The sequence below is a fragment of the Agelaius tricolor genome, unplaced genomic scaffold (genome assembly GCF_023055355.1).
Source record: "Agelaius tricolor isolate 1412-34295 unplaced genomic scaffold, bAgeTri1.0.p SCAF_13, whole genome shotgun sequence".
NCBI lineage: Eukaryota > Metazoa > Chordata > Aves > Passeriformes > Icteridae > Agelaius > Agelaius tricolor.
The window spans coordinates 6,020,357-6,042,046 of NW_027269273.1; the positions used below are offsets into that span (position 1 = coordinate 6,020,357).

Genomic DNA, 21,690 nt, shown 5'->3' on the forward strand with positions numbered 1-21,690 from the left:
CTGAACAAAGCCCTGCTCACAGCTGGGTTCAGCAGAGCCAGGACAGTGCCTTTGTACCAGCCCTGGTGTGCCAAAGGTGCCAAACAGCTCTACCTGACTGGATACAATGTGGAAATAAGCAATGGAAAGGTGATTTTGTTTTCTAATCTTCTGACAGCAAGATAAAAACCCTTTCTAACACAGTCCTGTCATAGAATCATCCAGGTTGGAAAGGACCTCCAAGACCATGAAGTATGACCTGTGACCAATCTCCACCTTGTCACCCAGTCAATTGATTCCTCTTAAATACAGGAAAAGCCATCATGGGGTTCTGTCATTATCTTTGCATCTCTAGGAATGTGAAATCAGAGAATCCCAGAATGGTTTGGGTTGGAAGGAACCTTAAAGCCCATCCAGTGCCACCCCTGCCATGGCAGGGACACCTCCCACTGTCCCAGGCTGCTCCAAGCCCCAGTGTCCAACCTGGCCTTGGACAATTCCAGGGATGCAGGGGCAGCCCCAGCTTCTCTGGACATGCCCAGCAATGCTTTGGTTCTACAACTGGGACCAGGTTGAATTGGGAGGTAAAAGCTTCTCATTGCCCCTCCTTGTCCATCCTGCTCCCGTGCTCTTTGTCCCTGTGTTTAGGCAGCGCTTTCTCTTTGCTGCTCCCTCTGCTTCCACACAAATCCTTCTGCCCCTCCTACCCCTGACCTTCTCACCTCAAGGAGCATCAAGTCCAGCTCCTGACCCTGCACAGGACAGTCCCAAAATCCCACCCTGTGCCTGAGAGCATTGTCCAAACTCCATTAATATTGAAGGTCCTTCAGGGCTCAGCATCATCAGAATCCTCAAGAAGGACTCCAAGCTTTTTAACACATCATCATCATCCAACCCAGCTCACCTTCCACTCAAATGAAATAAAACAACACAGCAATTTCATATCATGAAGTTTCAGTTAAAGTAACTCCTTTAATGAGTTTGGCTCTGCTGAAAACAAGAATGTGACTTTGCATGATTTAGCATCATCTATGAAACCCCCAGTTTAAGTCACCAATTTGATGTTCTCATACTCCAAAGGACGTCTCAATTTACTTTCTCTCCTCATATATTTATTCAATTATTGCCCCACAATCACCTGGCACCATCACTGAATGACAAGCTCAGTTACATTTAATGCACTTCCACTTTTCCCCTGCACAGATAGAAACTCCAGCTCCTACTTCTCCATAATTATTTCCTATAATACCATGACTGAAAACAATTTGATACCCAGCCTCTGAGCTTTGTGACATTCAGGCCTGTGTGCTGGCTGAGCAGTTTGTCAGGGCTTTGTTATTTACAGAACCCCAGGGTCCCTGAGGCTGGAAAATCCCTGCCAGCCCATGGAGTGCCAGCTGTGCCCAGTGCCCACCTTGTCCCCAGCCCAGAGCCCTGAGTGCCACCTCCAGCCCTTGCTGGGACACCTGCAGGGCTGGGCACTGCAAAGCTCCCTGGGCAGCCCCTGCCAAGGCCTGAGCACCCTTTGCATGCAGAAATTGCTGCTGCTGTCCAAGCTGAGCCTCCCCTGGCCCAGCTTGAGGCCCTTGGCCCTTGTCCTGTCCCTGTTCCCTGGCAGCACAGCCCGGCCCCCCCTGGCTGTCCCCTCCTGGCAGGGAGTTGTGCAGAGCCACAAGGGCCCCCTGAGCCTCCTTTGCTCCAGGCTCAGCCCCTGCCCAGCTCCCTCAGCCCCTCCTGGGGCTCCAGACCCTTCCCCAGCTCCGTTCCCTGCCCTGGACACGCTCAATGTGTGTCTTGAAGTGAGTGGCCCAGAAATCCCTGCAGTTCAAGAGTAGGTCACCAACAAATTTCAGAACAGATTCCACAGATTCAGGGGTATCCAAGACCAGAAGTGGCAGCAGGTCACTGCCAGTGGGTGTCACAGCTCTGTATTAATTCAGTGTTGTATAATCCTTGGGCTGTGCACTCCAAGTCTCCCAGCTCCAAATGATTCATCAGTTCAACCTCAGCAAAGCCCACAGTGATGTGTTAATTGTGCCCCATCTCCTCCCACTGCAGCTCATCAATTCAGTGCCCTGAAACTCAGAGGTAGTGTTTAGCCTGATGAAAATTCCTCAAAAATAAACAAAGTGCCAAGAAAATGGAAAAGAATTCATTGTATAAACGCTGGAATCAAATCCAGACATCAAGGGATCTCCATCACGAAGTCATAAGTGATTCAGCTGGCCAGACACTACTAAAGTATTTTATATATATATTTTAATCAAATTCCTTAGCCATGCCTGCAGCACAGTGTACATTCTAAGGAATAGATGTGCTGTATACTCATGGAGAACCAAAGGCACCCAGCTTGTGCTCCTTTAAGCCAGCCTGAAGTCAAACCCCAATCATTATCAAGCATTCCTGAATAAAGCAGTTCAGCCATCACTTTTTCTGAAGGGCTGCTCCCTTGGGAGAGCTGCTCTAGTGCAGAGTGTGAGTCAGAAGAGGGAATGGAGGGAAGGACCTGCTGACTGCCTTGTGTCTTCAGCCCTGTCAGGAAGGCTTGGAGAAAGCTGTGTGCTGCAGGGATGGGAGCCTCATCTGCTTGCTGGGTATTCCTTGGCTGTATTTTTATGGATGTAACCTTACCTGGATTTCTCCCAGGCTCCAGAAAGAACAGGCAGCTCTGGCAGGTACATCCTTGGCAGTGGCTAAACCTGCACAGGACCTCACCCTGCTCTTAACAAAGCCAGGTTCCTGATCACTGATTAACCCTGATGTGTCACACACTCCACACACTCAATTCTTACTCAAGGAAAAAGAAATATCCAGGATAATCCAGGTTCAAAATCCCAAAATCTCCTGCTGGTTCTGTGGGTAGCACTGGAAAGATGAAGGTATTGGAACTGCCACTCCTGTACAGTGTCTCAGGGCATCCTCAAGGTTTATGGCATGTTCCCAAATATTTGAGCACCTTCAACTAACACAGAATCCCAGAGTGGTTTGGGTTGCAAAGGATCTACAAACCCATCCAGTGCCACCCCTGCCATGGCAGGGACACCTTCCACTGCCCCAGGCTGCTCCAAGCCCCAGTGTCCAACCTGGCCTTGGGCACTGCAGCCACAGCTTCTGTGGCCAAGTCAGCCTGAGAGATCCAAAAATGCACCATGGGCTGTGATGCCATCTTCACCATCACCCCCCTAAAACCCAGCAAGGTCCCTGGAGAGCAGTGTCAGCCTTTTCAGCAAACACCAGCAACATCTGTATGAAAAAGATGGCAAAGGAAGGATTTTTGACACTTACTTTTGGAGGGGACCCTCAGGTTGGACCTCACCACCTGCAGGGAGTCTGCCTGCACTCGGAGCTCGTAACTTTGGACACGTTCATAGTCCAGAGGCTTCTTCAAAGAGATCACTCCTGTCCTGTTGTTAATGGCAAACACATCTGGAAGCCAGCAAAAACACAGGAATTTTATGAGATGCATAAACAGGGATTTTCAGTGCCCAATGGTTTTATTTTGGGGATGACACAGCTCTCTGACACTGCCAAGGAAGTCGTTCCCTCCCTGCCTCCTTCCCTCAGGTTTGGAAAACCCCACCTAGCTCATCTTTGAAGATATTTTTAAGCAGCAGAGTGGCTTGATCTGCCCTGCTACTGGAATAACCAACCCAGCATCACAGAATCATGGAATATCCTGAGCTGGAAGGGACCCAAAGGATCAGGGAATAAAACTCCCTGCACAGATGTGTTTTGAGTATAAATGGAAAGATGGGACAAGACACAGAGCCCACTCTCAAAAAAGGGAGGATGGGATGGGGAATTTTTTACATCCCTCCCAATAATTCTGTGTTATTTTGTCAAGATTTCCAGGTGGAACACAGAGAGTATCCCAGCAGGATGTTTTGTTTGGATATCAAGCTCTAATCCAATATTTGTTACAGCACGGCCAAGTCTATAATCCCTTAAATCAGATTTTTAAGCAAGTCAATTCCATCAAAGCTATTTATGTTTGTATTTTGATGTGCCATGGACTCACACTATGTGGCATCCACGGGAATTTTCACACCAGTGAGAAATATTTTCCTGTAATTTTGCTAATTAATCTGATCGTTAGTTTATCTCCAAAGGCTTGGTAATGATAGATACAGAAACATAGAATGGTTTGGGTGGGAAGGGATGTTAAAGCCCATCCAGTGTCACCCCCTGCCATGGTCAGGGACACCTTCCACTGTCCCAGGCTGCTCCCAGCCCCAGTGTCCAGCCTGGCCTTGGGCACTGCCAGGGATGCAGGGGCAGCCCCAGCTGCTCTGGGCACCCTGTGCCAGGGCCTGCCCACCCTGCCAGGGAACAATTCCTCATTCCCAATATCCCATCTAAACTTCTCTGTTCCAGCCTGAAGCCGTTCCCCCTTATCCTGTTCTTTACAAAAAATCCCCCTCCAGGTTTCTTGTCAGTCCCTTCCAGCCCTTGAATTCCTTCCTGCTTGTCCAGATGAGGTGGGATTTCACCTCCATGACCTGAGAGCTCTTCTCCAACCTCAATTATTCTGTGATTCACCTCAGCAGCTTTACTTCCCCCCAATTTCCAGTAGATCTCTGGTTCCCCATTTCCACAAGACTGAAATGCCAATATGAATATGAATATGAATATGGTGGCACTCACCCTCTTCATTCCCTGACACGATGGAGTACACCACTGTCTGGTTCAAGGCGGCCGCGGTGACAACGGTGACCACGGTTCCCTTCGGGGCACTTTCACTCACTGGGGGAGGCCTGCAGAGAGGGACACAAGGATTTGTGTTACATTCCTGAGCAGCAGATTATTGACACTTATTCCTCAGGTTAGTATGGCCTCCATCTATCAGGCTGCCAGAGGATCTGTTACGAGGGAAAATCACATTAAAAAGGAAGAGGTTTAACATTTGAGAAGGCAAAAGTCACTGAGAAGTCAATAGACAAGAGATGGCAACCTAAAGATGTAATGATTGTTGGATCTGAGAAGTGGGAAAGCAGGGAATAATGAGAAAGAAGAACCACCACAGCCTGATAAATTGGAAGTAAAAGACAAAATAGATCTTTTCTATATATATTTTATATAAATCTGTAGATCTCTTTTATAATAGATCTTGAATATATTCAAGTCTACTGAGAAAACTCAGAAATCTGTCAGAAAACAACTCAGGAAAATTCATTCATGAGTAAAATTCCATGCCTTAAACAGGAACCAATTTGGGGCCACCTCTATGGGAATTTTCACTCTTCACAAATAACAAAAAATTTTCCTGCCAACACATTTTGGTACCAAAATCCAGGATGCTTTTCAGGAAATGAACTGCAATCCAAGGCTACCCAAGCTCTGTGAGGGTGGGCAGGCCCTGGCACAGGGTGCCCAGAGCAGCTGGGGCTGCCCCTGCATCCCTGGCAGTGCCCAAGGCCAGGCTGGAGCAGCCTGGGACAGTGGAAGGTGTCCCTGCCCATGGCAGGGGTGGCACTGGGTGGGCTTTGAGGCCCTTTGAACCCAAACCATTGCATGATTCTGAGCTGTTGTCTTTAAATCAGCAATCCAAACAATTTCAAGAAGTGAGAGGCTTAAGCTCATCTCAAATCCTCCCCCTCAGATTTTCCTCATGGCAAGCAGTGGTTGAATTCATGCTTCAAACTCTTCAAAATCCATTTAAAAGGAAGTTTTGACAGTCATCTATGAATGTAGATGGGGTTTTTTAATGTATTATGCAGATGTTTCCAATTTTTAAAAATTACACTCATTCAATAGATAACAAAATATACACCAGATGAGGATCTGCTCAGAGAAGCTCCTGAGTTTGAAGATCAGTTGTGCACTGATCTTCAAAATTCTGGAGAGAATCTACAGCTGCTTCTTTCCAGGGAATATCATGGAGGTATTCAGAAGGCCAAATGGCACCTGGGGACATGGTCTGGTGGTGGCCTTGGCAGTGCTGGAGGAACAGTTTGATTGAATGATCCCAGGGGTCTTTTCAGGCCTAAATAATTCTGTGATTCCATGAATATTTCATCACTGTCCCCTGTCATCTTCCAAGTGGTTTTCAAATCCTCCAACCCACAGCACATTCTCCCATTCTAAGGGCAGGGAATGGGCACAGCCCCGAGGCTGCCAGAGCTCCAGGAGTGATGGGACAGGGTGGGATTGCTGGGGTGTCTGGGCAGGGCCAGGATTATTGGGATCAATAATCCTTGTGTGCCCCTTACAACTCAGGATATTCCATGATTATATCAAAGTTGGAACCCCAGGACACAATCCCAACTCTTGAACCCAAACTTGTCCCACCAAGAAGTGGCCAGTCTTCTCTTGAAGTCTGCCTTACAAACATTTCTTTGGCATCAATATTACTCTGAACTTCCAAAAAACTTAGGGATAATGAATACATGGAATTAAGTTTTGGATCATGCAATATAACAGTGATCTCCTCTTTTTTTCACTGATAGAAAAATCCCCTTTTACCCAAACCCACATGCACAGAGCAGATCCCTCTGCTCCCACTGTTCTGCATCAGTGGTTGGAATAAAATTGCTCCTTAATTTATTAAGCTCTTAAACCATTGCTCTGAAAAGCTTTTTAAGGTGCATTTAACCAATGCAAATGCTAATCTTAGGGATTAAAAAGATGCCAAAAGGCAGGGAAAGACAGGGGGAAAAGCCTTACAAAGCTGGAAGCATTTAAAGCTGGAGTTCTTTTGATGAGGTCAGAGAGGAAAATGCCCTTTTTATGCTGCATTATAGATGATTTTGTTTTCTTTGTCTTCTGAAGGTGTGGGAGTGTTACAAAACCCCTACATTTCATTCCCAGCACAATTCCAGGATATTTCTGCAGTGGGAATGACCTTATAGCTCCCTCTGCCAGTGCTGAATCCAAGGGATTGACAAATCAATAATAATTAGTGAGAGGTTTTGTGTTTGCTCTGGAGAGAGGGGAAGAACAGCACCGCCCACTCCCCCCCATGATAATTGCATGGATTTCATTCCCTTCTTTTCATTCCAGGGATTGGGAACAAGAGGAGCAATGCATCAGCTGCAGTAAAACACCCAGCTCATCCCTTCAGAGCATTCCTCTGGGCTGTGGAGAAGCAAAGCAGCAAAAGATGAGCATCCAACTTCCCATATCCTGCTCTTTATCCTGTGCTTCCAGCTCTAATAACCTTTGTAAGGGAATAAACTCCTTATTTTCCAATGTTTGAATGGCTAAGATGAATAATGGTGCTTTTTTTCCCCCTGACATATTATTTGAAGGTGTTTTAGGGCACAGGCAAAGGTGTTTTAATGCCATCATTTTGCATCACTGGATGATAAAAGCTGGAATTTTTGTGGGAAGAGGAAAGCATGAGAATCCAGCCCAAACCACCCAGAAAAGGATAAGAAAACCCCTGTGGGAGTGGAAGGGAAGGGAATTTCTGTGAGCTCAACACCTCTGGGGGGGCAGGGAGGGTGAAGGGATTGGTGTGTCAGTGTCACCCAGGGTGGGGCTGGTGTGTCACTGTCACCTGAGCAGGGTTGGTGTGTCACTGTCACCGGGGTGTGTCACTGCCTCCCACCCCACTGCTGACTCCACGGAACCAGAGTTGTTAAGGATGGAAAAACCCTCCAAGACCATCAAGTCCAGCCATGAACCAGCACCACCCTGCTCACCACCAACCATGGCCCCAAGTGCCACATGCACACAGTTTATCAACACCTGCAGGGCTGGGCACTGCAAAGCTCCCTGGGCAGCCCCTGCCAAGGCCTGAGCACCCTTTGCATGCAGAAATTGCTGCTGCTGTCCAAGCTGAGCCTGCCCTGGCCCAGCTTGAGGCCCTTTGCCCTTGTCCTGTCCCTGTTCCCTGGCAGCACAGCCCGGCCCCCCCTGGCTGTCCCCTCCTGGCAGGGAGTTGTGCAGAGCCACAAGGGCCCCCTGAGCCTCCTTTGCTCCAGGCTCAGCCCCTGCCCAGCTCCCTCAGCCCCTCCTGGGGCTCCAGCCCCTTCCCCAGCTCCGTTCCCTGCCCTGGAATTGCTCTGAAATATTTGAAACATTTTCAATGAAATGGTTCTTTCTGAACTTCTGAACTGCCCACCTTCTCAAACCTGTGATTTTTGATTCCTTCCCAAAACTGCCATGCCCAGGATCCACATCCATCCCATCCCTGGATGTGAGAATGTCCCTTGCAATAAATGTTAAAATCCACCTGCATCCCACAAATCTCAGGGATAAACCTCAACTAAGACCCACTTTAATCCCCATCCCACCTCAGCCTTATCCAGAGTTTTAATCTCCCCTTCTCCACACAGCCACCCTTTGACCATGACAACTTTAATTTACTTCATCCATTTCCAATCTTATTTTCTTCCATGACCATCACAGCAATGTGGCATTTAGGCACTTTAACTTTTCCACAGGAATAATAAATGATATTTTGGGAGTATCCAGGGTGGGATGGAGACCAGAAGAGACCTCGTTGATTTCTTTGAGTGTGAAACCACAAAATGTGTTTGTCCCTCAGAAAATAAACAAAGCAACCACAAAGAAGAGCAGGATTAAAATAAAGACATTATTTGTGCACAAAAATACTGAAAATAAATACAATTTTTTAAAAAAATCACTGAATTTGCTATATCTTAATTATCTGTGTCTTGATCAGAGTGGGAAAGGGACACTGAGCACATCAGAAACACATTGCAGGGCACAACCACTGGAAGTGTCCAAGTGAAATTTTAACTTTTCCTCTCTACTTTTCTGGTTCTTCTTTTTCCCTGTGCTAAACACATCACTCCTAGCCCTTTTTCAATTTGCCTGATAGCCAATATGCTTTAAATTCACCATGAAACTTGTCTATCTCCAAAAGCATGAATGCGAGATTTAATAAAAAATTAAATTTCAAGCCAGCAAACCCAATAATAATTTGGAAAATTGGTTTAGAGCTGAAGCTTAATAGTGGGATGTGAATGGACTCCATATGAGCAACTTCAGTTGCCTCTACTTTGTGGACTTTGTATTTTATATCTAGTACCTAGAATATTATAATACAAAAAATTTTTATATATTCATATTTTAATTTATGGGGGTCCATAAAAAACCCTCAGAAATTAAGTTTTGGTGCTGTTTAATTAAATTGCTCACCTCAACTCGATTACTATTGAGGGTATTTTTATTTTTAGGGTGGTGAGAGGGCCAGAGCAGCTGTGGCTGCCCCTGGAACCCTGGAAGTGCCCAAGGCCAGGTTGGACAGGGATTGGAACAGACTGGGATGTCCCTGCCCATGGCAGGGGTGGCACTGGATGGATTTTAAGGTCCCTTCCAACCCAAACCAGTCCTGAATTCCATGATCTCCATGGCAGCTCTTTTAACCCTTTCACCAGCACATAAAAACTGCCTTGGCTTCCTGTGCTTGCTCAATAAAAGACAGACCTGGACGTATTTTAGAGCAATAAACCAGCATTTTATCAACTTTTATACATGTTTTAGAGCAAGAATCCATCAATTTATCAAGTTTTTGCTTTCCTAGTAACTCCCTGAATAGCTTGTCCCAGGCAATTATATTTTTTTTTCCTGGAAAATAATATTTTTGTCTTCATTAGATGTATTTATCAAGCAGTTTATCTCCAGAGTGCCACATATTCCTTCCTGGAGTTGATAGCCTGCCTTTCTGTCTCAATTCCCAGATAGGCTGGAGGCACTCTGACCTTCCTATGGTATTTATCTCCAAGACAAATGACAAGGGAGTCCGGACATTGCCCCAGTGATCCTGTCTTAACCTATTGCATTTTAACCCAAATGTCAGGTTTTGCTCTCCCGACCTCTCTGTGCTGATGCTATCCCTCCAATCTTCCCAAATTAAACCTGAGGCCACAAAGGCAGGAATATTCCTGGCAGCATTCTGCAGAACCAAAAAGGAAAAAGGGGGGAAAATGCCCACCAAGCCCAAAGTAGGGCAAAGTCACCAACTTGGATTGGTCAGACTGATGGGATAAATTCCAAGGATAACATGGCTGGAAGGAAAACACATTGCTGGATGCCAGTGAGGTTAATACTAAAATTATGGATAATTTCAGTTCCATATCCACACCCCCAGAGCGATTTATTCCTACATTTCATTAATGTGGTGCTGGAGTTTTGGCCCTCAGCCTTTCCAAGCACAGATTCCCTGCTGGGATCTGGCTCTCTGTGCTTTCCTCCTCCCTGGGAAACATCCCACCAGAACATTTCATTGAAAAATAATTCCTAAAATTCTAGTTTCTTTTTCATTTGGTATAAAGAAGTGTAGGGTTTTAATAAAATGCAATCAGCACTACCAACACAAGGAAAAGTAGGGGGAAAAGGATCTTTTTCCTGTAATCACCTGGTAACTCACTCCCTAATTTTTCCATGGCAATTCCTGCTTCAGTACCTGCTGTAGAATTAATTTAATTTAACTTTATAACCACATTTTCTTATTTTTTATAAGAAACCAAAAAAGTACCAGCAAAAAATCACTCTAAACCAGTGATTCCAAAGGGAAAATCACACACATTTTCCTGAATCCAAGCTGCCACAGATGTGAGATGCAAATTCCAAATGTATGTTGGAAGCTCCAGCTTAAGTGTGAGGAAAACATCGATTGCTTTTACCCCCAAATCTCAAAAATGCTGCAACTAGAAGGATGCCTGTGGTCTTCCCTGAAAAAAATGCAAATTCCATCCTAGGAAAGGTGGGAAAAAGCAGTGGTAGGACCTGGATATGCTGGGAAAAGGATGATCCAAATGGAATCGACCGGTATTAAACAAAATATTTTGAGGGACAAAACACTTTTGAGGGACAAAAATAACCCCCTGTGGATTCTGACAAGAAAGGGAAAATGATTCCTGAGGGGAAAAATGATCCCTAACAGGGGAAAATCCCAAGGAGTTCTGCTAGGAGGGAAAAAGGGAAACTTCCAGAGGTTCAAAGAAAAGCATCTAAGGTGGAATTGATATCCTGGCAGTGCCCAAGGCCAGGTTGGATGGGCTTGGAGCAGCCTGGGACAGTGGAAGGTGTCCCTGTCCATGGCAGGGGTGGCACTGGGTGGGATTTAAAGTCCCCTCCAGCTGAAACCATTCTGGAATTCTCTGGTTCATCAAGGCCTCAGCCATTCACAGATATTGAGAACCATGGAAGTAGGAACTGAGAACTGAGATTCTCAGCTATTGAGAACCATGGAATATCCCAAGTTGGAAAGGACCACTCCTTCCAACTCCTGAGCTCCAACCCAGAGCACTGTGGATGCTTTTTCCACCTTTCTGAAGGAAGCACCAAATGACAGAGATTCCAACCATGCAATGCCACTCCCTACCCTCACTGTCACTGTGCTGGCTTCCCCATTCCCTTTTCCCAACGAAGAAAACTGCCTGTGTGAACAGCAGGAAACCAGAGAACTGGGGAAACTGTCTTCCTTATACAGCTCCATGATTTTGTTTTGTGAAATCCTTTTGCTTGGATGGTGTTTGAGTCCAATACTGAAGGATTTAATTGGGTGGAAAACATTATGACACCTCTTCCACCGAGGGAGAGTGAGCTCCACGTGTCCCCAGATCTCCCTTTTTAGGCAGAACACATTTCCACAGCAGTGCTGGTGCTGGGAGAGAAATGAAATTAAATAAAATGCCACACTACACTTACACTGAGTTACAGCCTGGAATTCACAGCTTCCCATATTTCCCCATAAAACTTCAGATTGCTGGGCAACTGGACACATCTTTTCTGTCAGGCTGGGGAGCTGTAATGCAACACTAACAGAAGCTGTAAGTTTGCAAAATTCCCCTTTTTTCCTGTTCTGGAATGACTGAACACCTGGTTAATGTGCCCACAGGCACTAATTAGGAAGCAATGATGCTGCTCCTGGTTCCCATCCCATTCCCTGCTCCAGCTACGAGCAATGACCTTCCCCTTGCAGAGGATGTGGAATTTATTAATTAACACAACACCAAAAAGACCCCAAATCCCTTTCAACTTTTACTGTTTTAAACTGAGGACGTGCTCATAAAGAGGACAGGCTTGCTAAAAATACCTCTTTATATTCATCTGAGGTTCCAGTTACATCTGGTCTTCTCCACTGTTTCATAGCGCTACTAATTAATATCTGTTAATTAAGAAATGAAAGTGCTGCCATAAGTTGTTGTGAAGTAATGGAAACTTTTGGATGAAATCCTTGATCCAGAGGTGATCTGGGTGAAGTCAGGACAAAAAAAAGAAGAGCTTGGGAAAGGGGCTCTCTATGGCAGATTTGATGTTCTCAAAAAATTGATTTATTTGGTTTATTGGGTTTTAACCTTCTTTTTTTGGTTGCCCAGAGGAGCTGTGGCAGGAAGTATCCAAAGGATGCAGGACAGGCTTGGAGCAACCTGGGATAGTGGAAGGTGGCCCTGCCCATGGCAGGGGTGGAACAAGATAAACTTTAAGGTCCCTCCCAATCCAACCCACTCTGGAATTCCACAGTTCTTTATCCAGAGACCATTTTGCTGGCACAAAGCAGAGATCAAAGCCAGCCTTAAGAACATTTAATAATTTGTGTGAATTGTCTCACCCTGTTTGGGGCAGGGATGTAGAAAATCTTCCCTGTCCCCACCAACCCGGGGCTGGAGACACTGGACGTGTCCATGTCTTCCACCAGCTCTGCAGAAAACCCCTGGAATCTGACAGCCACACCCTGAGGGAGATGTGGTGACAGAAGCAGCATCAGCAGTGTCCTTCCCTGGCACCAAAGGTCAGCTGAGCCCAGCCATCTCCATCTAAATGTCCACACACCCCAGCACTTCGATTCTTTGGGATTTTTGCCTCTTTTCTCCCCACTGTGTTTTTGTGGAACAATGCCTGGCTTGGAAATCACTTTGTTTGTCAGGCACTGCTGCCATCACCTCTCCGAGTCATCCTCAGTCAACCACGTCCCCAAGTGCCACATCCACACCTGTGTGAGCTCTTCCAAGGATGGGGACTCCAGGCTTGCCCTGGGCAGCCCCTGCCAAGGCCTGAGCACCCTTTGCATGCAGAAATTGCTGCTGCTGTCCAAGCTGAGCCTGCCCTGGCCCAGCTTGAGGCCCTTTGCCCTTGTCCTGTCCCTGTTCCCTGGCACACAGCCTGACCCCATCTTGGCTCCAACCTTTTTCCAGGCAGCTGAAGAGAGTGAGAAGATTGCCCTGCTGCTGCCCTGCTTCTCAGAGGGAGAGAATGCTGGGGTGAGAAACAGCCCAAATCCCACTGGCTTTCTCTTACCAGTCCCCTCCAGAGGAGCCAAGGATGCAGAAGATCCCATCTGATGGACTTAAGGTGGGATCTCTCACAGTTCCTCACAAAGGAACTGTATTTTATTCCCCACTTATCATTAATCAACTGCTGCATTCTGTATTTTCTGGATCTCAGAGCCCTCAGCTGCCCTTTGCTGTTCAATATGGAGAGCACAGCAGCATTTAGAAGTCTCCAGAATAATTTACAATCCAAACAAAGAAGGTGGGGGGGAAAAGAGACCAATTAATTTGCCCTAAATGATGCAATAATGCAGGGGGAGAGCCAGTGAATAAATACCACTCTGCCTTCCTGCACTTGACTGGTGTCTCCTCTGGAAGTGACTCTGAACACAGGTAATGATCAATCAAAGTCTCCCTGGGTGTGAAGAGGGCTCCAAGCAGTGCTGGTGCTGCTTTGGCAGAGCTGCCAGGCTCTGCAGGCCAGCTCAAGGCAGAGTGGCACTTTCATCTCCCTTTCTGCTCGTGCCATCTGCTCTCTCTCTGTTTTGTATTTGGTTTTGATTTTGTAGCACAGGCTGCAGCTTTATTTGGTAAAACTGTTCAACTCTGACCTTTCCCTAAATACACAGGGAGGAAGTTTGTAAACCAGCTCAAGAACAGCGCTGGAATCACCCAGATTATGGTAATTAGACAAACAAAGATCAATACTAATCCACTCTAAAGCCACTAATTCTCAATCCATCTGAAATTCAAGCACTCACATCCAGCAGTTTTCTGTTTTGCAAGGGGCACCATTGCTCCGTGCTGCCTTTCACCCTAAAGATATCCCTGGAAAATGAGGGCCTGTGACACCTGCCAGCTCCAGCTTGCACCACTGCCAACAAACCAAACACAAAGCACAGCCTGCAGAGTGTGACAGTCCCTGAAAACCTTAAGAATCAACACCAGTCCTGCTCCCAAGTGTTTGAGAGTCTCAGAGCTGAATGAGAAACTTCTGGGGTTGTTTTGATTTCATTTTTGACATGGAGGAAAATGAATAACTGCCTTTGCTGTCCCCAAAAGGTTTAAAGAGCTTCTTAGCACTGTGCAAAGAACTTCCCAGGAATGGAGCTGTGCTTTGGAAAGGGAAGGCAGGCTGTCCAGATAATCCTGAAGAGTTCACAGGGACACAAAGATAACCTGGCTTATTCAGGTGTTGTCATCAAAAGGTATTATGGGCTACAAGTCACTGCAGTGAAAAAACATTCCCAGCTCCTGGGATAAAACTGGAGATCAAAACAGGCTCAGAAATCTCATAATCCCAGACTGGTATGGGTTGGAAGGAACCTCAAATCCCATCTCATCCCACCCCTGCCATGGCAGGGCCACCTTCCACTGTCCCAGGCTGCTCCAGCCTGGCCTTGGGCACTGCCAGGGATGCAGGGGCAGCCCCAGCTGCTCTGGGCACCCTGTGCCAGGGCCTGCCCACCCTGCCAGGGAACAATTCCTCATTCCCAATATCCCATCCAGCCCTGCCCTCTGTCAATCTGAACCCATTCCCTGTGTCCTGTCCCTCCAGTTCCTGTTGCAGGGTCCCTCTCCAGCTCCCCTGTGTCCCTTCAGGCCCTGGCAGGAGCTCTGAGGTCTCCACACACCCTTCCCTTCTCCAGGCTGAGCATTCCCAGCTCTCCCTGCCTGGCTCCACAGGAAAGCTGCTCCAGCCCCCTCAGCAATTTCTGAGCCCTCTCTGGACTTGCTCCACAGCAAGTTTGCTCCAAAAGAGACCTGCCTGCCCTGATCTGAAATTCCAGTCACAAATGAACATGTTTTTATTTGCTACATTGCCCAAAATAATGCAGCAGACACTGCACACCTCTGGAGATACCTAAGGAACTGCAGGGAGCAGCAGGAACACTTTATCTCTCTCTCGAAAAATCCTTCAGCCAAGGATTATTATCAAATGCAAAGTTTGTCATTTTGCACTGGTCCTTCAGATTTCATATTTGTTCCAAGTTAAATATAAAATTAGGAGAAGAGAGGCATGTTTTTGCTGTTTTTCATTTCTTTAAGTGGGAAATATGCTAATACTCAAATCATGAGGACAAATACAGCACAGATAATGTTTGTTTGTCTAAACTTGTTTAAATAGCTGAACAAGCCCATCCTTTAGGGCTTACTGAAGGCAATTAGTGTTCAATTTCTGCTTTCTGATTCCCTGCAGTCCTTGGATTTGGAAATATCTGTACAAACCCCACTACATTCTGCTGCTGATTATGTCACTAGAGTGGCATAGAGAGAACACATGGCAACTTCTTGATATCTTGAAGCTGCTTGCCCTGATCTTATCACTTCCTATTATTGTACAGATGTCAAATTCATGAGCACATTCTGTGCTACAAAATTATCAAGCTAACCAGCCCACTTTTTGGTTTGCTTTTGATCAACTTTAAGATACTGAGGTCGATGATAATGAACTGTCAGAGGGTAAAATGATGAAATCATGTCTCTGTGGTGATAATAACCATCACCTGCACTTCTAACATTGAAGAGGTCGGGTCTGAGTCCTCCCGTGCCTCACACAAATGATGCAGAGGGTCAAAACAACTCCAGAAAACTTAACCTAGAGCCCTGGTGATCCTAGTCCCAGTTCCAGCACATGAAATTTGTTTATTCAAATGACTGATATTTTCAACAACTTCTGAGGGGAAAATTTCAAGCAAACCTTCCATCACCATCAGCCCAGATCTTTCCAGCTGGTGACAACCTGCTCAGACAGTAAAATTCCACCACAACAGAGTATTTTTGTAGCTCTGTTTCAGACTAGCCTTCAAGGAGGACTTAATTTTGACTTTAAAAACATCAGTTTTAGGGTGAAAGAACGAACTCCTTACCTGTATTCATCCTGTGTGAAGCGTGGGATGACTGAGGGCTGCAGCACCGCAATTTCCACCGTGGTGGTGTTGAACTTCACCGGGTCCCCATCATCGTAGGCAATGACCACCAGCTACAAACAACACAGAAAATCAGGCTCTGACTACACAGAAGAACGTTTTTCATCCTGACTTCCAGCAATTCTGGTACTTGCAGGGTTTAAGAAATCAGACGTGATTTTCTTTTGCTGCAAATCACATGCGGTGTAAGAACAAAACACGGAGGGAAAAGGTGACAGCCATCCTCAGGTTGAACTTCTGCTGGAAAATTTACAGAAACACAGTAAATTTGAGAAATTTCTTCCTGGAAAGGGTTGTTAAACACTGGAATGGGCTGCTCAGGGAGGTGTGGAGTCCCCATCCCTGGAGGTGTCCAAGACACTGCTGGTTGTGGCACTCAGTGCTCTGGCGGGTTTGGTCACAGGTTGGACTTGATGATCCTGAAGGGCTTTTCCAACCTCAATGATTCTATCATTCCCAACAAAACAAGCAGGAAAAGCCCTGGGTGACAATTGTCTGTTGTTGACATTAATATCTAGAACCAAGGGCTCGTCTTAGAATAAAAAAAATTAACATTATTTCCAACCCCCTCCAAAACGTCCTCCTCAGAAAAGAGATGCTCTAAGCTCAAACGTGGACAAGACCAAACTACCTTCTCTTAAATGAGGCCTGTTCTAAATATTTTGATTTTTAAAAACCTTTTCTCATGTCTATTTGATGACTTAATTCATGATTTTGTGCTGGCACAAGCAGGTTAATTTGTTTTTAGCTTCCCATGAAGTGTTCTTGTGTATGGACTCCAGCCCACTGAAGAAGGAACAATGGGCATTTTTCCAGTTTTCTCCCTAAATCTTTTCCTTATTTCTGGAGGTTTCTACCTGAGGCAGGTCTGTACCTCATTTTCAACTCATTTCTGCCAGTCTGAGCTATTCCACAATAACCCTTTTTGTTTCAGTACAAGATATAATTGCAGAAATTACCCAGATGTTAAATAGTGACTGGAAAAATTCCCAGAGGATTCAGCAGCAGACACAAGCCCAGTGGTCTTGAAGTAAATACCAACTCCAAGTGTTCCCATCACTGATTTCTGGAGTCTTCTCTGTGTTTTTTTCCCAAGAATTCACATTTTCTGGAAAGTAATTCCCTGCTGAATGTCCCATTTACTGCCCTGATATGAAACAGTGTGGGAGAGATCCCAGTTTTGGAAATAAGTACTAGAAGTAAAAGAAGTACTCAGAAGTAAAAACAGCAAGTGCAGCAAAAGAAAAGTTCCACTCTGGTGATGTTAACCAAGAAAAAAAATCCTCTCCTCCCTTGGGTTTTATTATATTAATTAGAAACTTAAAAGGACTTAAATTAGCACTGTCCTAAACCAGGGACTGCTCCAGCTCAAGTAGCCCTTGATGGGACACTCAGGAGTGGAAAACAGTGGACAGCTTTATTCCTCACAATGGAAGGTGAGCAAATAAACCTCTCTTTAACCCTCATTTCAGAAATAAATAACTGAAAGAAGAAAAGAACACCTTAATGAGTGTAAGGAAGTTTCCAAGTAGGGAAATTACATCCAACCCAAGATATTATGGAGATTATTTTTTTTCCTTACTGACCCACTTCTATTTTCATTTTTTACTACCCCATGGATCTTAGAGGGCAGATGCTCTACTGCTTTAGGTTAAAATCACACCTTTATCCACACTCATTCACCCCAGAATCTTTAGGACCAGTGACAACAAAATGGGAATTTAGGTTTCCTTAAAATCAATGTTTTTACATCAAAACACTCATGAACAAGAAGTCCTGAACTACCCAGCTGTGCAGGAGCTTCATTTACAAGACATCTAGCTCTTCTTACAAAGTTCTCCCCAAATTCTCCCCAAAAGCCCTGTTGAAAGTGAACTTGGGAAAAATGAGGGTTCCCCAAGCTGCCTCCCTGTTTTCCCCACCCTCCCAACAGGTACAACCTTTAGGACATCCCTTCAAGACATTCCTGAAATCACAAAGGCACAAGACACACGCCAGAAGAAAAAGATAGAAACAAAAGAACAAACAGAATGGAAATTCTGCATGGAAATCCAATGAAAGGTTGGATTTGATCTTGGAGGTCTTTTCCAGCCTTAATGATTCAGGAATCATTCTATGCAACAGAAGAAACAAAGGAGAACCATGATGGGGAAAGGAATCCCAGCAAATCTAGGGAATTTTGTGGCACTGCAGCTGAATTTGTACCTTGAACACTGTGCTGGGCTCTTCATTGAGGTTCACTCGGGTGACCACACGTCCAGAGTCTTCCTCCACATCAAAAATGCTGGCACTGTAGGGAAACTGGACAACATCCACCTTGTAGCGAACCCGACTCGCTGGGGTGCCCTGGAAAGCAAAAAGAGGCAAATTGGAGATTTTTGGGGTTTTGCACACCTCCTGAAGGATTAAAATGTAACATTGCTAAAGCCATCAAGCCAAACTTGCTGTTTGTCTTCCTCAAACCTGAGCAACCCCTTCAATCCCCCCCCAAACACCTTCCATGACACCTGAGAGGTCCAGGAGGAAAAATCACCAGAGGTTTGGAAAGAAAAGGGCTGAACCCCCACCTTCTTAAACCCAGAAGTGTTTTATAAAAACTGAAATTTTTAAACACAAGATGGGCACGGCTTAAGGCTGGTTAAAACACCTTTCAAAAATATTTTGACTTGGCATAAAATTTGTTTAAAGGTTAAGAAGCTTAGCAGTGGCTAAAGAAAATGCTGTTTTGCAGATGGATTTTAAACAGCTCCATAAGGAACCCTCCCCATGGTTCAGATTCTTGGTGACAAGGACCAAACCCAGGCATGCCTGGGTATGTCACAAAGTGTCCCCATGTCCCACTAGCCAGGTCTTTATTGAACACCTGCAGGGCTGGGCACTGCAAAGCTCCCTGGGCAGCCCCTGCCAAGGCCTGAGCACCCTTTGCATGCAGAAATTGCTGCTGCTGTCCAAGCTGAGCCTCCCCTGGCCCAGCCTGAGGCCCTTTGCCCTTGTCCTGTCCCTGTTCCCTGGCAGCACAGCCCGGCCCCCCCTGGCTGTCCCCTCCTGGCAGGGAGTTGTGCAGAGCCACAAGGGCCCCCTGAGCCTCCTTTGCTCCAGGCTCAGCCCCTGCCCAGCTCCCTCAGCCCCTCCTGGGGCTCCAGCCCCATTCCCTTCCCTCCAGCTCCTCCAGGGCTCTCTGGCCATGAGGAGCCCAAAATTTGAGGTGCCAGCACAGGGGGATGGGCCCTGCCCTGGGCCTGCTGGAATCTAATAAATGATGGAGATTGTCCTTAGCCCACTTCTTATTGCTGGTACATTTATGGAAACATTTTCTATTGTCTTTTATGGCTGTAGCCAAAGAAAATCTGGATGGGCTTTTGCCCTTTTCTTTCCACAAACTCCAGGGGAACTGGATCTCCTGGATGTTTTCTCTCTGTCTCTCCTGTAGGGTTTTGTCTCTGCAGGGTTTCATTTCCAGCAGACACCTAGCAGGGTGAAGTCCCTCATGAGAACCAGAGTTTGCAATGGGAAGACTTCTCCCAGCTACTTGTAGGATGTCTCATCTGCCTCTTCATCCACCCTAGGACAGATTCCCTCTTTGCACACTAATGTTTGAATAATGGTTTTCCATTATTCAATATTTTCCATTATTGAATAATGACTTTCCATTCCATGCCAAAGTCTGGATACGCAGAGATTTGGGACATTTTACAAAATTCCAACTAAATTTTTTCCCAAATATATTTGGGAGTAGATTCAGAGAAACACTTCTGTCCTAGCAACAGCATGATTTAATTTTCTGAATGCCTCTGAGTTTCAAGCTCAGATCAGGCTTTGACCTTTATTTTGTATTTAAACAGCCAAAACATCATTAATGGTGGATGGCTGATTTTTACCTGTATTCAATAATGTGCTTTGTTGGGATTGGGAATATATTCCTTGTCCCATGCCAGCCACAAACTACATGGAAACAGAACATTTCCTTTTGTAAACAGCAATGGAAATGGCTACAAAAGTGATTTGAGCTCACTAAATGCTATCAATGTTTTGCTGATCCAACAGAAGTCATTTGAGCATTGCTTCCTGGAGCTCTCCAAGGAATTCCAGCCTGGGCAGGGTTTATGAGGCCATCAGCAACTTTAATCATCCCAAATGGGTCTGCCAGGCATGTTCCAGTGGTTAGCAAATTAATAAATGATTGTGTTCATAGTTAAAAGCACTTCACACATGCTACAGAGGGCAAATCCTGGAAAAAGTGAGAAATTTCTGGGATCATGGCATAGCAGAGTCCATTATCAACTTTCCCCCTGGCATTCCCTGCTTCAGTCATTTTTCTTCAATGTTATAATTAAGAGCAAATTACCTGCTGAAATTCAGCCTGTTTGGGCTTGGAGTAATGGCCTTAAACTTGCTTGGAAGACTAAGAATCCTCATCATCATTAAAGCTCCTCACACCAGGTAATTTGTGATTAAATAAACAAAAATCTCATCAGGTTATTGTTGTTCCTGATGTGATTATCAAGTACACTTTGCTCCTGTCACTTCAGAAGAATAACAAAACCAGGATTTATTTTTTATTTATGGCATTTTGGCACTGATGTAATTAGAAAAATCTCCAGAGAGATTTCCCAGGGAAATCTATTTAGAAGCGAGTTTTAATTATCTGAAATATTAATCATCTTTTGCCTCTGTTCTAAATTAATTTAGATGCATTATTATGTCTGCAGCAAAACTTGAATCTAGCTGATAATATTCCCAAATAAACCACAGAGTAAGGATTGTGCTTGGCAGGAACCACATTCATTCTCTCCAAAGTTTCCCTGAGATTCAGGACTAACATAAAACTTTAAAAAAAAGCTCATCCAGCTCCAATTATTTCTTCCATGGCTGCATGATTCCTTAAAATTCCATTTGCTCAGGGGAAAAATGCCATTTATTTCTGACACAGAAATTAAGGTCCCTCCCAATCCAAACCACTCTGGGACTCAAACTGGTTACAGACACAAAATTTCTTGGCCCAGGAAAGAATGGGGAAAAATGGGTTTCACTTTCATTTGAAGCTGACAGATGAAGATCCCAGGTGTGCCTGGATTTCACCCCTAAGGACCAGTATTGGAATAGCAGCATCATGAACACAGAGTTAACTTCCATGTAAATCTCCATATATTATCTATACATGTAGATTTCAACTCAAACCTAAGCAATTTGTATAATAAGGAATTCAATAAGGAAAATTTTGTAAAGCTAGTTCCATGGAAAAAATTAGAAAGTGGTGCTAAACCCCCACATTTACAGGTTTCTGTAACTTACTTTTGTAACTTTTTACTGGTTTTTGTAACTTACTCAAAGCAACCATGGAAGATGGGGCAGCCCAGAGTAGGTGGATGATGAGTTTGGTGGCTGGGAATGGTGCACTCGTGTAAATTCATCTTAATTTCATTCATATAAACCCTAAAATTTGAAGGATTTTACTCTTTGTAGTAGGTAACTCAACAAGAGAACCTGAAATTCTGAATTGCTAAAGCTGGAAATTCTGAATTTTTAACTCTCACAGAAGAACCCACCAACTTTTAAAGGCTTGAGATAAAATTACTTGAGGAACTCCTGGAATTTGC

The 21,690-nt window shown here is 45.2% G+C and overlaps 1 protein-coding gene across 3 annotated transcripts in view; it reads right to left on the minus strand.

The window, feature by feature from the left end:
- PCDH15 (protocadherin related 15) overlaps positions 1 to 21,690 on the minus strand; it is a 642,625-nt gene that overhangs the window by 58,919 nt on the left and 562,016 nt on the right. For all 3 annotated transcript variants that reach the window (XM_071438580.1, XM_071438579.1, XM_071438578.1), the window contains 4 exons: positions 18,299 to 18,439; positions 16,034 to 16,146; positions 4,624 to 4,733; positions 3,265 to 3,405 (listed from right to left, as the gene is read on the minus strand). In XM_071438580.1, the coding sequence (XP_071294681.1) occupies positions 3,265 to 3,405; positions 4,624 to 4,733; positions 16,034 to 16,146; positions 18,299 to 18,439 (505 nt within the window). The remainder of the gene's footprint in view (positions 1 to 3,264; positions 3,406 to 4,623; positions 4,734 to 16,033; positions 16,147 to 18,298; positions 18,440 to 21,690) is intronic.